The following is a 19,454-nucleotide window of genomic DNA, read 5'->3' as shown; positions in this document are numbered from 1 at the left end:
ATGTGTTTTCCCAAAACTGGGAGGTAAATGAGGTAATGAGGATAAGCCCCATGATGGAATTAGTCTCCTTATAAGAAGAAAAAAAGAAACCAGGTTTCTCTCTATTTACCATATGAGGACACACAAGAAGGCAGCTAACTGCAAGCCAAGAAACCAATGTGGCCAGCACCTTGGTCTTGAACTTCCAACTGTGAGAAATAAATTCCTGTTGTTTAAACCACCCAGTCTATGGTAGTTTGTTATGGCAGCTCAAACCGACTAAGACAATATGGAAAAGGACATCATGAAGCTAATGTCATAATACAATAAATATACTTTGAAAGGCTTTCAAGCAAAATAAAAGGACTATACTGAAAATGTATAAAGAATTATACTGCACTTAATTTCATCTTAACATAGATTTATTAAATGTACTATTAACCTATTTAAATAATTTAGTGATCAAAATCATCATATATCCCAGGAAAATTCAGCAATACTTCTAAGCAAAGAACTTAATTAACTTCTCTATTTCCCAGAGATTGCATAGAGAGAATATTCAATTACTAATGTGTGAATTATCCCCACTTTTAGCAAATTACCCACCTGATTTCTATGGCCCTTCTCTCATCGTATCTTCAGTCTCAGGTTTTTCCCCAAAGCTTATAGCTTCCCTGAGGCTACACCTGTCATCTCAGTTCCTTTAACTGGTTTCACTTCAGAATCACAACAGTGGACATTAACTGCCATGCAAGATAGTCCTACATACCAGCAGGTCATCCACCAATTCTCATCATTGATAATGATGGATTCTATCCTGTGGTTAATTAAGTCTGATTATATCAATCATGAAAATTATCATCAGTCATAGGCCCAAAAGAAATATTCTAAACAGAATGCACACTTAAATTAAAAATCCCAGATTTATAGCTACGCAACTCAAAGCTACCAGCATTCACTAGTATTACATGCTTCAGTCTTTCAGAATATAAATCAAAAGGCTCAATGCAACTTTCATCTATTCTTCCTTATTAGGTATATAAATTGAATACAAAGAGAATTTTTTATCACATAAAAATTTTTTTAAAGTAACATGATCCATAATCTGCCTAATCATCCCTTGGGTTGCTAAGAATTTGCTGTATCTTGTGTTAAATCAATATCAAAAAATCTGTAATTACTCCTACAATTATTATCTCCCAACACAAATAACAGAAGTTTATGAAGATAGGAATTATTATAGCTCACAACAAAATTTTTAACGTAAATTCTAAAATGTTATCAACAGATAAAGGTTTTTAAAGAACTATATTTATCTGATGCAAGGGTATCAAGATGAATTATAAATTTTCATAAAACTGCAATTAATGAGAAATGGCAAGAATCACAATGGATTTAATTGATTTTAGTGAGAGGAAGGGGAGAGAGGGACAGAGGGGGAGAGAGGGAGGGAGGGGGAGGGAAGCGGAGGAGAGAGAGAGAGACATCAATTCGTTGTTCCACTTATCTGTGGATTCACTGGTTGATTCTTTTATGTGCCCTGACAGGGGACTGAACTACAACCTTGGCATATTGGGATGATGCTCTAACTAATGGAATATCCAGCCAGGGCCACAATGTAAGTTTTTAAAAATGCAAATTTAAATACTGAAATACAGGTACATTCCTACTTTATACATGCAATTTATGCCAGTTACATTCCTGGAAAACTGACTATATTTAAAATGGAAGAGCCTTGGCTAGTGTGGCTCAGTGGATTGAGCGCTGGCCTGTGAACCCAAAGTCACCGGTTTGATTCCCAGTCAGGGAACATGCCTGGGTTGCAGACCAGGTCCCCAGGTGGGGATGTGGGAGAGGTAACCAATTGATGTTTCTCTCCCTCTCTTTCTTCCTCCATGCCCTATCTCTGAAAATAAATAAATAAAATATTTTAAAAAATAAATAAAATACAGAAAAGATGTGGCAGATTATATTTTCCAAAGAGGGCCACACCAATATATACCCATGCCAAGTTCTCTTCTGACAATGTGGCAATGACACATGACTATGGAAAAACAGATCTATCACCCCTCCCACACCCACACCGGACCTGAAGTAGACATCTGCAACTGCCATTGTCAGCAGGTGGTGATGAAAGTGGCACTATATGACTTCTGAGACTGGGTCATAAAAGACAACGCAAGTGCCACTTGTCCATCTTTCTCCTTACCTCAGGTTTTATGCCCTGCATGCCTTAGGAACTCTGTCATAGAGAAGATACTACATGGAGTGGCCACAAAGAGGTATAAGAGATGCCCTAAAAAGCCTGGTTCTGCTAGCCCCTCTACTCTTTGGCACTTCCAGCTGAGGTCCTAGACCTCATGGAGCAGAAAAGAAACAAGCCATTCCCCACTAAGCCGCATCCAAATCCCTGACCCGTGAAAGCCATGAGCATATAAATTGTTTCACAGCACTAAGTTTTGGGGTAATATGCTATTAAACCTTTAAGACTGAAATGAAGCTTTTAAGTTGAGATCTTCATTAAATTATAGTTCCTTAAATATATACTAAAAATAAAAATGAATTAAAGAACATGAAAAAGAAAACCATAAGAGTGCTAGGAAAAAAGATGAACAGTACATTTTACAATTTTGAGTCAAGTTTTTCTAAGAATGACACAAAATCTACAAGTCACATACAGGCGTGCCCATGTGAGCACACATATACATGTGTGTTAAGTAGAAAAAATATGAAAGCCCACTCCAAAACTCGTGGCAGTGATTGAGAGTGCACAGATGGGGAAAAAGAGGGCAGTTTCACCTTCTGTTCTATATACTTTTGAATTGTTTAATTTAATTATAAACATATTACTAATCTCATAATTTTAGAAAACACAAAACATCAAGTTTACCCTCTCAATTGGCACAGATTAAAATTAACATGTTAGTACACGTGAAGATGATGTCGAGAGCCACTCAGATACTGCTGAAAGGTAAAAATAAAATTGATACAACCTCTATAGAGGGTACGTGCAAAAATATTTCAAATACCTTAAAAAACCTTGATCCTGCCTTCAAATTTTTTAAAAGATACATTCAAAATAGTAAATTGTTTGTAGTAGATAGAAAAAAAAAATTTAACATAACTGATGTCAAAAATATGGGGTTATTTATGTGTAACCTATGGTAATTCGTAAAGGGAAATTCAATTATTAAGCCATGTAGAACAAATGTTACTAACATCGTAAATGATATTATTTTATAAAGTACTTTGCAAAGAATTATAGTATGACATTTTGGTAAATAAATTACATAATACGTATTATCCATGTGCACAAAAAAAAAGGGAAAAATAATTCCCAAAATGTGTTGATGGGATTACCCTTGCTAGTTTTCCCAGTTTTCTACACTGAATATGTATTAATTCTAGGAAGCAGCTGGATGACTAGGGGAATTTAATATACAATATAAGCATATGATTAAAATAAAAGCTAAAACAAGCAAAAACATGAAGGACTCTAAGCAAATATTTGTAGAAATCAACTTTCAAATAGTTACTTTAGCAATAGGGTATTATAACTGCTACTTAGAAGTTTTTGTTTCTTTTAATAATCCTTATACTCCTGAGTTATTTCATGTGTATGAAAATAAAATGTTCATATATGCCTTATTTAAGCACACTTCTCATTGCCACATACCTGAAGTTAGAGTCTAATCTGTCTTACTACAGGACAGCACCTTGACCAAAAACATAATATTAAATAGCATAGAGTAAATGTCTCCACAGTGGTTAAATTTCTGAACAAGGTCTAAAATAGGTCTTCTATGTCATTACAAAAAAGTAAAATGCACTGAACAACCGGTATCCCTATGCATTTAGGCTTTATTCTAAACTATCTGAGCAGCTCTTCAAATGAGTTAGCTGATACGCATAGGGAAAATGTATCCCAACCTCCCCAACTGACCAAAAAGAGAGAAAGTCTAATTTTCAGCTATTTACATATTTTTCTCTCTCTGCTCATTTTCCACAAAGTACAATGATAACATTCATGAGCTCATAATCTAAGTACAGCCTTTCTTTAAAAGAAACCATTTAAACACACAATGATAGCTAGTTTTAAAAGGGGGGGGCCCTTCTACAACTCATGGTTTTAAAGAATACTTCAGGAAAACCATTTATGCACACAAAAGCACATCCAAATCCCTTCTTGGTTCCCACAGTTCAAATGTCAACAAAATTACTGAACAGCTGTGAAACAGACTAATGCTGAGAACTAGAAAAAGTAAACAAAGCAACCCCTTCCACTACCAAAATGAGCACTACAGAATTTTTAAGAAGAATGCAATTAACTGGATTTAATTCAATTTAATTTAATTTATGTTTAAAGAAAACATTAAACAGGAGAGGGGCCTTGTATTCACAAGGCTAAAATTAAACTGATCTCTCACATTGGTAGCTTTTTTGTTTCCCCTTACTACATCCACCCAATTTATTCTCATCTAAAACCATGTCCTCCCAGTCTAAACCTCCTTTGCCCTGGCAAAAGTTATTTCTTAAAACTTTCATTTCATAAAACTTAATTTTCTAACTAAATCTATTAATGTTTTTTCTCCTTCCTACAGAATACTGTGTTACCCTCAAGAGTTAATACCCTTTCCCTTTGTGAAGCTTTATGAAGACATCTGCCACTGTTAAATGAACCACCTAATGATAGCTTTTCATTCATTCTACTACTACTCAAATGACCATCTGCTCTATGTTTTAATGGCCTCTTGCCTAAATGCAGGAACTTGGAAAATTTACATAGCTCAAGACTCTTTGTTGGAAAATTTTATGAGAACAGTAAAACATGCCAGTCAAGATCAATAACCACAAGTTAAAAGAGCCTATGAAAACAGCTCAAATGCGCAAAACACTGATCTATGCAAGTAAAATATTGTATTCCTAGACAGAAAAGATGGTTCAAAGAGAAAACTAATGTCCTCACTACAAGCAGTCCACTACATGAAGCACTTCAACATGGAACAAGAATATCTAAATTATCACTTTGTATAATAATAGAAAAAGTAAAATATAATCGTTCATTGACAAGAGTGAGAATCTATATTAGGTATACAATGGAATACCTAAAGTGAACATTCAACAGCCACACAATTCAACACGGATGAATTCTTCAATTGTAAAGCTGAATTTTTTTTAAGCATACAATACAAAATGTTGCAAATAAAGCAGTATAATGTAAACAAACCTATAGGGAATAACTAATTTCTAGATAGTGGTTACCTCAGAAAAGGAAGGAAGGGAATGAAATTGGGAAGAAGTAAACAGTGTCTCAAATGTATTAACAATGCTTTGCTTCCAGATGAGTTTGCCAGTATTTATGAATCATTTATATACTTGGATATTTAAATATTATATATTTTAACTTTTAAAAATAAAAACAAGCATCCCTAATAAACTAATACAATGCCTAGTTAATCCTCTAAATTTTTGCCCTAATTAAAAGATTTCACCTAACATTAAAAAAATAATTTATAAGTTATTAACCAGGATTTAGATGTAATTACTTATTGTGACATAACTGTTGATGTAATTCAGCCAACCAAGAAATCCTATTTCCGATTTATGGATTCATTCAATTTTAACTCCGTATCAACGTGACATAATGTTTAGAGATTAAAAGAGGATTAACCAACTTGAGTAGCATCTTATTTTCCCTGAAATTCCTGATAAGGGTGAGGCCTTGGTGACCTACCTGTTGGTATATTCTACATTCCATATTCCTAAGAAATACTAAGTTAAAGAAAACACAATTGTTATTATTAATAATACTAGCCACTATATGTTAGGACCAAGCTTGGTGCTTCATATATATTTTATTTAACCTTCCCAACAACAAATACTAAATGGTAGGCATTATTATTCGAGTTTATGGATGAGGAAATTGAGGCTCAGATAAGTAACCTGCCTGAAGCCATATAATGTAAGTGGCAGGCTCAAATTCAAACCCAGTTGTGTCTGATTACAAAGCTTGGCCTCTTATGCTATTCACTTGGCCAGGAATTTTTTCTATTTTTGATCCTACCTGAAAAATAATTACAAAGCTAAGGCTCATGTCCTCCATACAACATAGTGGGTTCAAAATATGTGCTATTAAATCCTATTCTAGTCTTCAAATAAATCTTGAAGAGAAACATTTTAAAAACTGAAAAGATCATGTAGTAGAATGAAACACTATCTACTTCCAACCAACTCTTGTTATGCATTAAGAAAATGACTTTGAGAACAATCTGACAGTAACCAGAGGAGAGGTATGAGGGGATAATGGGGGGAAGGGGGGAAGGGTTTTCAGGAACAACTATAAAGGACACGTGGACAAAACCAAGGGGGGGTGGAATCAGGGGAGGGAGGTGGGAATGGCTGGGATTGGGGCCAGGGGGAGTGGTGGGAGGAAAATGCAGACAACTGTACTTGAACAACAATAAAATATTCTTAAAAAAGAAAAAAAAATGACTTTGAAGGCATCTCACCCAAAAATCTATAACTCCATCCTATCTTTTCTGCTGGACAAGTTATTCTTGCATCTATTTTTGTAGCCTCTGCTACTCTATCATAAACTTGCAAAATAAAATTATAAACATGACCCCATACAGAACAAAGAAACAAGTTGTCAAACTGGGTATACAACTGGTAATTTTATTAATATATTTGTTATTTAAAGTTAGAAAACAAGGTCAAACAAAATTAAGAATTTTAACCACTTTAAGTTTTTTTCCTGTTACTGGTAAAAACTCATTATTTCACTTCAGAAGCAAAATACCTGTCTGTGTACCTTGACCTACTCCAACTTCATTTTACAGGTGAAGAATTAAGGCTCAAAGAGAATAATGTGATAAAGTGGGCAAGAAGGAAAAAAGACTGACAAATCTGGGTTTGCATTTCCATCATCAACTTATTACTTGTAACATCTTGAAGAAGATTCATTTAAGATGGCCTGTTTAATTATCAGTAAAATAAAAGCTATCAAGTAACATTTTTAGGAAGATTAAATGAAGTAAACATGTAAAACACTTAGCATAGTGCCTGACACATGACTGGAGCTTAGGAAATCTTAGTCCATTCCCCTAGTTGACAGACACACTTGATAAAATCTAGAATGAAAAAATGTCTCGCTTCCTCTGTGAAACACCTGCATTACCCACTATTCCATGAAAAGAGACTAGGAGAAAAGGGTAAGCAAGACACCATAATGTAAAATATTACCACCCCAAGCTTTTAGGGTTTATTATCATTAGCCCTTCAAAACTCCCAAAATTCAATAATGACTTTCTTAAGTTTCCACCCATTTCTTATTTTTTGTTTTTTTTTAACCCTTGAATGAGGATATCTTTATTGATTTTAGAGAGAGAGGAAGTAAGAGAGAATGTGAGAGAGAAACGTTATGCAGTTGCCTCCATTAGGCCCCTTACCAGGGATCAAACCGGCAACCTAGGTATATGCCCTGACCAGGAATCAAAACCACCACCTTTTTTTGGTATATGGCATGATGTTCCAACCAATTGGACCACCTGGCCAGGGCCCCATTTCTTGCTTATTTAGGAACAAAATCACTGCAAAGAGGATAAACCCACCCCTGAAGGAAAATCAAATACTCACGGGTGTGCTTAGAGAATATAAACACTAATTCTAACTGAAGTAAATGTGCTTTAAAAAGTATTCCAAAGGCAAAAATGAATGTCTATCTGCTGTGTTACATTACCTCCTCTGCTAATTTAAACCCCACCTTATCTTGGATGCATTCTACAAGTTTATTTATAAGCCAGCTGTTTAGAACTCAGAACACATTTTTCTCCAGAAACAAAGTTTTAAAGATAACTTAGGTATCACACTATTGTACAAAAACCTATTTACTCTACAAAGAACTACAAAGATAAAAATTGTTCTGTGTTTCTAGTTCCATATGAGATGCTTCAATTGCTACAATCCAGACGTGATGGTAAAAGAGGCAAGCTAATAGTGTGGGGCATATGAAAGTATGTGAGTAAAGAAATCAGTTTAAGTGCATGAGGAGGAACCGTCTTTAAAAAAGCCCTTTTCCTACCAGTATTTAAAATGCAGAAGCTCCTGCTTGGTGACTTAGAGAAGCAATTTTCAACCAATGTGCTGCAAGAATTTTTGAAACATGCAACACCTGACTATTTAGTCAGAGGCACTGACTTCTTTTCCCTTATCTTGTCCAATTTTAAAAAAAAATGACACCAGCCCTGGCTGGTGTAGCTCAGTGGATTGAGCGTGGGCTGCAAACCAAAGGGTAACCTGTTCAATTCCCAGTCAGGGCACATGCTTGGGTTGCAGGCCAGGCCCCCAGTGAGGGCCGTGTGAGAGGCAACCACACATTATGTTTCTTTCCCTCTCTTTCCTGTCCCTTCTGCTCTCTCTAAAAATAAATAAAATCTTTATTAAAAAGATTAGGTTTTTTAAAAAATGACAAAAGCCAACACAAGCCATCTGTCATGAATGAATCAAAATTACACCTTTTGTTTGTCAGATCTGGAAAAAATGTATGTTTTGGTGTGCCACAGAATTTTAGTGATTAGTTTATGTATACCATGAGATGAAAAAGGCTGAAAAACGATGACTTAGAGTAATGGTTCCCAGGAGACACAGGTGATCCTTTGAAATACAAGAGAAAATATAAATCCACGTCTCCTATCTGTAATTTCAAAATCCAAAACTCTTAAGGTTTTTTTTCTGTTTGTTTGTTTTTTTTTAAGATTTTATTTATTTATTTTTAGACAGGAAAGGGAGGGAGAAAGAGAGAGAGAGAGAGAGAAACATCAATGTGCGGCTGCTGGGGGCCGTGGCCTGCAACCCAGGCATGTGCCCTGACTGGGAATCGAAGCTGCGATGCTTTGGTTCGCAGGCTGCGCTCAATCCACTGAGCTACACCAACCAGGGCTAAGGTTTTTTTAATAAATTAGCAGCAAACTTACTTAGGTAAGCCCTGATCTAGGTAAACTGGACAAGATGCTATACACAGTACACAGTCTTTATTACCTTAGTATAATTATTCATATGCTTCATGGTAGAAATATTAATGTACAGTATCTGACAGCAAAGTGCTGCTGTGTACCTCAAAGTGGGTCTTAAGTAATATGTGGCAAACATACCATATTATGGTTCTAAAATCCAAAGTTTAAACTCAATCCTGAGCATTCCAAATTAAAGATTGTGAACTTGCATTAAAACTTTTATTTTCATATTCACATTTTTTCCTAAAAAATCTAACAAGGAAATACGTTTTACTTCTGTAAATTAGTCAGTTGACACTAGCACCCTCAATGGGTCACTAAAAAAAATGACACGTCACACATGGAGCAGAAGGTGTACTCATGGTGAGTGGGAGTTTGAGAGCACGAGGGCCTAATACTGCTGTTCACCTCTGACATGAAGACGTGCTGCAGTTTTTTGGTGTCCAGTTAACCAGATTTGTGTAGTATATCCTAATAATACAAAAGGAACATGTTGTTGAGTATCTTGAGACACAATACCTAAAAGTCAAAATTATAAGTTCCATATATTTTTAAGAAATAATGTTTTCTAAAACTGCATACCTTTTTTGAAATGAAAAGTAGTTGTTAGTGGTATGTTTCTTAAAGCTTTTCTTAAAAAAGTATACCCCTTTAATCTGTCCCTTCCAGGTAAAGATGATGTCTGACAATAAATGGGAAGATAAATGCTGTCCAAAAGAAACCAGAGTAAACAATATGAATTGATATTTAGAGATCATTATATGGTCCTTCATTATATGGTCTTTAACACTGAAATGTTATATATCACTAAAAACTCATATCTGCATCCTTAAAAAATAATTTTTACTTCATCTTAAATTCAGTGGATTTTGAATTCATTGATTCAAAACATCTCCCAATTCATTTGTAAGAAACAACTAGCATCAGAAAAGATGGAAAATTACCAGCCGAATTTCAATAACAATTTTTACTTAACTGGTAAATAGGACAGAAAAATAAGATCGAGATTTGGTAAACACAATTGTATTAGCAATCAGTCAGGAAACAGATACCACACCAATCCAATGCCTCTAGAAATGGGGAAAAGAAATTTTAAAAAGGGAATTATTAAATGGTAAGGGACTTCAAGAAGGGGTCCTATAGGGCAGGATCCTAGACCTTCAAAGAAGGGTTGTGACTGGCTGGTGCTGGGGTTGTTGAGATGTGGGCATATCAAGGCTGTTTCTGAAAATATGCACTCTGTAATCAAATACTAATACTGAAATCCTGCTGGATAAGATGATACCAACAGGAAGAGCAAGCAAAACCAGAAAGAGCAAGTCCCTTCTTCCCCTGCAGCCTTCCTGTCTCCTGTAGTGTCCCCTAAGGTTGGCAAAGTCAAGGATTCAGCTGGCAAAGGAGAAATATTGTGTGGCAAAGTCCCAGCCTGGCCTCACAGTGCACAGCTAGAGAAAAATTTATAATTAAGTTGATTTAATCCATTCATTTGATAAAGGGAAAAGCCACATAAAGAAAAATTTTCTGCCACACCAGATAATAAAATTATCTATGGTATCCCCCACAAACCACACATACAAACATAAATATTAATAGGCTAATTTTTCTCATAAAACAAAAGAAGATCCAAAAACAAGGTAATTTTTCAGTAATTTGAATATTGGGTAAGATCTGATAGTTTTGTACATATGACAATGCCAAGGGCACAGCTTGGCTTCGAAAGTGTAGGATGACTGGCACTTTAGCTGCTGTTAGGAACAATAAAAATGTAAAAGATTAAGAACCCTAAGTAAAGTAAAAATAAATACAGTAGTAAAGGCTGACCAGCTAGAGAATCTGACAGCCTCATGTGCAGCTCAATTACTCGTTTTGACAGCATAACCTCTCTTTCACAGGAATGATGTTTCTTACAGGAGGCTTAATGCAATTATATAGAATAAAATACCTGTTGCATATCTCACACACACACACACAGAAAAATAATGTCTAACAATAGTGCTACATCGATCAAATAACCATACCCCAGATTAGCATAAATTAGTTAAACTTCCTTATCAATTTTCCCTCAGGAAAACCAGTACAAATGGTGATCATTTCTGTGCTATACTATAAATGGGCCCTGGCTGGTATGGCTCAATGGATTGAGCACTGGTTTGTGAGCCAAAAGATTGCCAGTTCAGGGCACATGCCTGGGTTGCAGGCGAGGTCCCCACTAGGGGGCTCATGGGAGGCAATCACACATTGATGTTTCTCTACCTATCTCCCTCCCTTCCCCTCTCTAAAAATAAAATAAATAAAATCTTTAAAAAAGAGTATCAAAGAAAAAAGCACTCAATAGTGCCATTTTTTTTTAAGGTCTAGCAAGTGCGACAAGTCCCCAGCAAGCACCAAGTACTGAAACGTTTTTTTATCCATTCATCAACTGGTGTACATTTTAATTGCTTCCACTTTTTGACTGTTACAAATAAAGGTGCTGTAAACATTTGTGTACAGGTTTTTGTGGGGGCATATGTTTTCATTTCTCTTGTGACTATACCTATAGTGGAACTGTTGGGTCATGTAATACTAACACCTGAGGAGTTTGTTAGAAGCACCCAAAAGAAAGCACTCTTTGCTAGGTATGGAAGAAAAGTACAAAGAACTGCCCCCAAAACTGCCTGGACCAACAATACCAGGCAGTTTTTAAATAAAGCTAATCATCTATACCCTTAACTTTTTGTTATGCATACCCATGAGGGTAGAAAGAACCTTAATAGGAAACCCAAATTCATTTTCTTCACTTTTTCTGGTAACAATACTGTAGTCAAGTGACCACAAAACCACCATTAAGTAAAAACACATTTCTCCCTAAATTCTATAAAATCAATACCTAAATGATAAAAGGTCAATATACTTCTTATTACTTATACTTTATTACAGACTTCCCAGTTAACTCCAAACTAATTCAATAACATATATTTGCATGATCTTCTTGCTCACTACAAATTAACCAAATATATTTGGATACAAGATAGAAGTTGTATCATTCAAATATACACTATATTCTTCTCCTCAAGGTTTGACTATCCCATACCATAAAGCTTATTTGCCAAAAATATTACAGACCCCATATACAACGCTAACACAGTCTCCAATATGCAATAAGGAAATATAAGATTCACAATGACTCAACCACTCTTGAATCCTTAACTCTCAGAAAAGTGTAGCAATATTTTATTTTTTTAAAGATTTTATTTATTTATTTTTAGAGAGGGGAGGGAGGGAGGGAGGAAGGGGGGGAGAGAGAGGGAGAGAGAGGGAGAGAGGGGGGAGGGGGAGAGAGAGAGAGAGAGAGAGAGAGAGAGAGAGAGAGAAAGCAATGTGTATGTGTGGTTGCTGGGGGCCATGGCCTGTAACCCAGGCATGTGCCCTGACTGGGAATCGAACCTGCGATGCTTTAGTTCGCAGGCCGCACTCAATCCACTGAGCTACACCAGCCAGGGGCAATATTTTATTTTAAAGGTTAACCATTTCTTAATTTCCAAACATACTGTAATAAATTTTATGTTCATATGTGCGTATAAATAGGGAAAAAAGAATGAATCAAAGACAATCTCAGTTGTCCTTGAGGTAAACATCACAAGACTTTTAAAAATTAATTATGAAATACATCAAGCACAAAAAGGCATAAAAATATAACAAACACCTATGCGCCCACCACCGAGTTTAAGCCATAAAACATTCCCGAAATAGTTACAGCCCCTGGAGTATTACCATTAACTGTACTCTGCTGCCGTCAACATACAGATACCCACTCCCTGGAATTTAGCCCCTATTTTTACTTTTTTGGTATACTTTTACGACACACATACATATTCCTAAACCAGTAAGTCTCAATCATATTCCTAAACCAATGAGGATCGGGGCAATTTTGCTCCCCATGAGATATTTGGTAATGCCTGAAAATATTTGAGATTATCATGACTACGACTAGTGGGTAGAGGCCAGGGAAACTGGCCTGCTGTACAGAACGGCACCCTACTACAAAGAATTATCTTTGGCTGGTATGGCTCAATGGATTGAGTCATATTGCTATCAGTCCAACATAGCAATAGTGCCAAAGCTAAGCAACCTTGCTCTACACAATAAACAATATTGTTTTGCACTTCAACACACCATAGGTTCTCTTTCTCAAGAAACTTTATCTTCTTGCTTTTTTTACTTAACATTAATTTTCTCTCTGTACAGAACTTCACTATATAAATTCAGTTTATCCATTCTTCTATTGATGCTCCTTTAAGTTTTTTTTCCAATTTTTTGCTTTTACATAAAATATTACTGTGAACATTCTCATACAAGCCTCTTTATGCTTAATGAGAGACTCTGTCTAGGGCAGTGATTTTCAAAGTGTGGTTCTTGAACTCCCAGAGTAGTCCCCAAGACCCTTTCAGGGGCTTCATGAGGTCAAAAGTTAGTTTCATAACAATATCAAGATTATATTTGTCTTTTTTCATGTTGGCATTGCAATTGTAAGTAAAAATGCTGGTGATTTCGCCAAGTTAAAACACTCAAATGAAACTTATAGGTAGTCCGTACCTGCTGATATTGTTTTGCACTTCTTAGTGCAAAACATTAGTCAATGGTATTCATATCTAAAAATACATAAATCTGAATTTAGTCATGAGAAACCATTAGAAAACCCAATTTAAGAGATAGTCTATACAATTATTGGTTAAGGTCAAAGGCATGAAAGACAAAGAAAGAATGAGTAACTGGCCCAGACTGGAAGAGTCTGAATGACAGCTAAATGCAATGTGTGATCCTGGACTAGATCCTGTGAAATGATTTTTCATCTAAATTGTTTCATTTTATATCGTTATATCAATAAAGGAGAAAACAGTCTAAGCTGTTGAATCATTTTGTGTTAAATATTTTTTCCAAGCGGAAGATAAGTATAGGGAACACCTGATATATTTTTGTTAACATCTCATTTCACATGTAAGGTTTTATCAGAGATTTATCCATTAACAAAGCAATGAGTCAGTGTCTTTGATTCATAAAATTTCAGGGATCTATTTGTTATTAATTCTAGAATTTTTATATAACACGAACTGAAAGTTTGCTCTCACAAAACAAAGATCTAATTTATTTTAATAAAACTCATAAAATTCATGTATCCTTAATAGTATATTCAGTAGTCCTGACCTGTGTTGGTTGGGCATCATCCTGCAAAGCAAAAGGTCACTATTTTGACTCTTGGTCAGGGCACATGCCTGGGTTGCAGGTTGGGTCCCAGGTGGGGCATACAGGAGAGGTGAAATTTGATTATTTTTAGAATGTACAAATAAGCTACTTCTGACAAAGCCCAACATCCTGACATAGGTACCTAATTGTTGTTAGCAGCAATAAAAAGGGATATGAATACAAGTCAACCAAGTTTTTGAGTAAATAATTCCTAAAGTTGTATTTCTTAGCTGGCTTTTTAAACATTGAAAAAGATGTGTGTGCAGGACCAAAAGAAAAGATTTCAACAGTACAAAAAGGGGCAGCCGTTGTTAGAAGTTTCTTGTGCATTCTTACACAACACCCTATTCACTGCAAGTATATATATACTGTATATATACAGCATATATATACTGTAAATCTGCTCCTCTTTTAAAGCATAAATGGCAATACACAATATTGCCTTCTACACTTTTGTTTTGTAACTTAATAATGTGTTGATGATTGTTCACGTTAGCACCTTATTCTTTCATAGCTGCAGAGTATTCCAGTGACTGGATGCAAGTTTTTTATTTAACCAGTACTTTTTTGACGGGCACTTATATTGCTTCAGGTCTTATTATTTACAAAGATGCAGTGAAAAAAAAATCCTTGCATGTGTATCGTTATGCATTTGTTTTGAGTATATCTGAAGTGGAATGGCATCCAAGGATACACATATTTAACATTGTGATAGATACTAATTGCCCCCCAAAGACATTTCACCAATTTACTCTCCTGGCAACACTGTACAAGGCATACCTGTATAAGGCAAACACTGTTTCTGTACATTCTTAAACTTTTAATCATGTAACTCAAGCTAGAGTTTGACCACAACTCAAAAAGTTGGAGGCATCTTGGGATCAGTAGCTGTAGGTTTATAGGAAAATTTAAATATCTTTCTAGGGTAAAGGTAATGTGTAAAAAATCCTATACTAGAGAGATTTGTTAAAAGGATATTAGTGTTGTGTAGTATGGAGTATATCCATCCTATAGTTTCATTATCTTACATAAAGCAGGTGTTTTGCAGAGGTAATTGTTTTAAGATGTTAGTTTAATTTATAAGATTATTCCACATATTATTTAATTTGGGGGTATAGTAATTCATCTTGTTCAACTGATTCTTTTACTAAACATCATAAAAGCATTCCTAGATGCAGGGCAGCTAGGCTTCTTATGAAATGGTGGAACAAATCACAACTCTTGTTCTGGTTTTGCACCAGGACTATAATACTACTTTCCATGGTTTTTTTTTCTTCAAAATATGTAATAACAGATATCCATTGGCATTATATTACTTTGAAGATTTAATAAGTATTTGATGTTTATTTACATAATAGTTTAAAAACTAAACCTTTTTTCTGAGATAATTTCAGACTTACAAAAAATTACAAAACCAATAAAAACAGTTCCCTTAGGCCCTGCAGCCATGTTCTTCATGTACTGACTGACGTCTTATAACAAAGTACAATTATTGAAACCAGAAAAATAACAGTAATAAACTAATCCGCAGACTTTATTTAGATTTCACCAGCTGTCCCACTAATGTCCTTCTTCTGGCCTAGGATCACACATTGCACTTGGTTGTCATTCAGTGTCTTCCAATCTGGGCCAGTTACTCCAAGTCTTGGGGGAAGAGGGTGAGACAGATAGCTCAAAACAACCTGAGGTACCAAGGTCCTCTCGGCAATTGTAACCGGTCAACTAAACACAAGATGGCAAGGCAAGCCTCCCTTCGGACAGTCATCACTTGGACTCTTGATTAATTTCATTGATTTATTAGACAGACCTCTCCAGACCCCTTCCCTAGAGGAGGAGGAGGGGAACCGTCTGTTGTCTTCCCAGTGCTTTGTCCCTTCCAGGCTTGAAATCATCCTGGTGAAGGTGCTGACCATTATTTCCCTTGGTGACGGGCGGCAGGGGATATGGGCTCCTTCCTGCAAGTTTGTTTATTAGGTATTGAACCTAAAATTCCCTTTGGCTCTTTCCCTTCCCGCTCATTCCGGCCGGGAGCTGCTGGAGAGGCGTTCTACCAAGGCCTTCCTCTAGGCCCGCCGCCCGACGCCCACCCAGCCTCCGCCCTCCCACAAGCGCGCAGGCCCCGGGCCAGGTGGCAGCGGCTTACCCGTGGGCGCACTGTCCAGGATGCGCAGGTCGTAGGCCCCGGAGCAGCGGTAGTTTGCGGCGGTGCCGTTGTCCCACACGACCACCACCTCCTCGGGGCTCTCGAAGCTCCGGACTGTGCCCACATGGCCCTCGCCGCCGTCCTGCTTTCCCCACTTCCAGTCCGGGCCGCGGACTACCCGGGCCCCGACCCCTTCCACCATCACCCGGTTATTCCGGGAGTTACTCATCGGGGCCCGAGCAGAGCGCCCCGCCGCCGCCGCTGCTGCTGCTGCTGCTGCCGCTGCCGCCGCCGCCGGGGGGCCCGTGAGGCAGTTGGGCCCGGGCCGGACTCTTGGCGCCGGCGGGGGCGGCAGCGAGCCCCGGGGGACGCGGGAATAACTCACGGGGACGGCGGCGCGATCCCCGCCGAGCTTACAGCCGTTCCCTCGCCGTGGCCGCCGCCGCCGCCGCCGCCGCGCCCCCTCTCACACCGGGGTCCTGACCACAGCGACGAGGAAGCCGCAGCGGCGGCGGGCGGACCAGGGGGAGGGGGCCGTGGGCGGGGACTCACTTCGCTTCTTCCGCGCTCCGCCTCCGGGCTACAGCGACGGCAGCTAGGAAACCACGCTGTCTCCCTGCCGGGAGCGCGGGGAGCCGAGGGAGGTTACCCCGGGGTGGACGTTGAGAGTGGCGGGGCGCAAGTTTAACTGCCGGCCCTTTTTCTCCCCCGGCCTCTCGCTCTGGGGTGTGCGCCCGGACACTGGGGCCGGGGCCGGGGCCGCCTCCACCCCCGTGGGCAGCGGTGGTACCTCCCGGCGTCCGGCGAGCGCCTGGGCCCAGGAGCTCCCTTCTCTCAGCCCCCACGCACGCCGCCGCCGCCGGGCTCCGCCCAGCTACAGAGTCCCCTCCGGGCGAGAGAGGCTCCACATCCGGATACTGGCCCACCCAAGGCCGGAGCGGCACCTTCTCGGAGTGACTAGGAGGGATCCTGAAAAACAGTGGACTAAGAAGTGTTGTGGAGAGTAGCGCCGGCCGGGAGAAAAAGAGAAAAATCGACCCCTAAGCGTCAGTCCAGAGCCCAGTATGAGTGCGCATGCGCGGGGCCCATACAAAAATAAAAATAAAAAAAAAAGTTGAGGGTAGACGCCCAGCTTCAGCCTGGCGAGGTGGAGGGGCGGCTCCCTACCATTGCTAACCCTCGGTGCCGCGCATCTTATTATCTGTGAAGAAAGGGTTGGGGCGTGGAACTCTGGCTGGCGGGCCTGAAGGTGGGGCTGGAGGAAGAAAGGGTAGGGATGCTACTGGAGCTGCAGAAACTGGGCAACTATGATGAGGTCAGTCTTGCACTAAGTTCTAGAGTTCTAGTGTACCTCGGTGTACTAAGTGTGAATTTGGGATTGCGTGTTGTTTTAGCCTTTTTTAATGGGACTGGGAATAGGATAGTTTATAGCACAGACTAAAGGCAACTGGTACTTTGTGTAAATTTTTTAAGTATATTGATTATACTATTACAGTTGTCCCATTTTTCTCCCCCCCTTATCCCCCTGTATACACACCCCCACCAGCATTCCCCCACTTAGTTCATGTCCGTGGGTCATATACATAAATTCTTTGGCCTCTCCATTTCTCATACTATTCCTTACCTCCTCCTGTCTATTTTGTAACTACCAATTATGCTTCTTATTCCCTGTACCTTTTCCCCCATTCTCTACCATCCCTCTCCTGCAGTAACCGTCCATGTGATCTCCATTTCTCTGATTCTGTTCCTGTTCTAGTTGTTTGCTTAGTTTGTTTTTGTTTTTTTCCATTCAGTTGTTGATAGTTGTGAGTTTGTTGTCATTTTACTGTTCATAGTTTTGATGTTAGATAATATCTCTTTAACATTTCATGTCAGGGCTTGGTGATGATGAACTCCTTTAGCTTGACCTTATCTGGGAAGCACTTTATCTGCCCTTCCATTCTAAATGAGAGCATTTCTGGATAAGGTAATCTTGGATATAGGTCCTTGTCTTTCATAACTTCAAATACTCCTTTCCAGCCTCTTCTTGCCTGCAAGGTTTCTTTTGAGAAGTCAGCTGACAGTCTTATGGGCACTCCTTTATAGGTAACTGTCTCCTTTTCTCTTGCTGCTTTTAAGATTCTCTCCTCTTTCATTTTGGGTACTGTAATTATGATGTGCCTTGGTGTGTGCTTCCTTGGGTCCAACTTCTTTGGGACTCCCTGTGCTTCCTGGACTTCCTGGAAGTCTATTTCTTTTGACAGATTGGGGAAGTTCTCCATTATTTGTTGAAATAAGTTTTCAATTTCTTGTTCTTACTCTTCTCCTTCTGGCACCCCCATGATTCTAATGTTGGAATGTTTAAAGTTGTCTCAGAGGTTCCTAAGGGTCTCCTCATATTTTTCAATTCTTGTTTCTTCATTCTGCTCTGGTTGAATGTTTATTTCTTCCTTCTGGTCCAAATTGTTGATTTGAGTCCCAGTTTCCTTCCCTTCACTGTTTGTTCCCTGTATATTTTTCTTTATTTCACTTTGCATAGCCTTCACTTCTTCCTCTCTTTTGCATCTTTACTTAGTCATTTCTGTGAGCATCCTGATTACCAGTGTTTTGAAGTCTGCATCTGATAGGTTGGCTATGTCTTCATTGGTTAGTTGCTTTTCTGGAGTTTTGATCTGTTCTCACATTTGAGTCATATTTCTTTGGCTCGGTGTACCTATTACGTAGTAAGGGACAGAGTCTTAGGTGTTCACCAGGCTGGGGCAACCCACGTTGCTGTGTGTGGTGCTGTATGGGAGGAGAGGTCAGAGAGGAAACAGTGCCACTTGCTGGGCTCTTGCCCCACTTTCAGTCACTTCCCCCTCTACCCACAAGCAAATTGAGCCCTTCAGGTGCTGATTCCTAGGTTGGTAGGTTTGTGTGCATTCTAGGATCCTGTGGGTCTCTCTAACAAACTCCTGTGAGGCTGGGAATTTCTCCCACCTCTGTAACCCCCATAGGTTTTTACAGCCAGAGGTTTTGAGACTTTAGTTTCCTGCACTGGAACCCTGGCTTGTATGGTCTGTCTTGCTCCCAAGTTCTTCCTCCCCGCTCATCCTGCAAATGTGGAACTGCCTGGTCCACCA

General features: G+C 38.7%; 1 protein-coding gene across 1 annotated transcript in view; it reads right to left on the bottom strand.

Annotated features, from left to right (window-relative positions):
- The window catches only part of MIB1 (MIB E3 ubiquitin protein ligase 1), a 120,310-nt gene extending 102,907 nt beyond the window's left edge, over nucleotides 1-17,403 (bottom strand). The window contains exon 1 of the mRNA XM_045850086.1: nucleotides 16,354-17,403. Coding sequence (XP_045706042.1) covers nucleotides 16,354-16,582 — 229 coding nt within the window. The 5' untranslated portion in view covers nucleotides 16,583-17,403. The remainder of the gene's footprint in view (nucleotides 1-16,353) is intronic.
- Nucleotides 17,404-19,454: the final 2,051 nt, after the last annotated feature.

The sequence above is a fragment of the Phyllostomus hastatus genome, unplaced genomic scaffold (genome assembly GCF_019186645.2).
Source record: "Phyllostomus hastatus isolate PE091 unplaced genomic scaffold, TTU_PhHast_1.1 phas_contig_80, whole genome shotgun sequence".
Lineage (NCBI taxonomy): Eukaryota > Metazoa > Chordata > Mammalia > Chiroptera > Phyllostomidae > Phyllostomus > Phyllostomus hastatus.
This window is presented reverse-complemented; position numbering and strand designations above follow the sequence as displayed.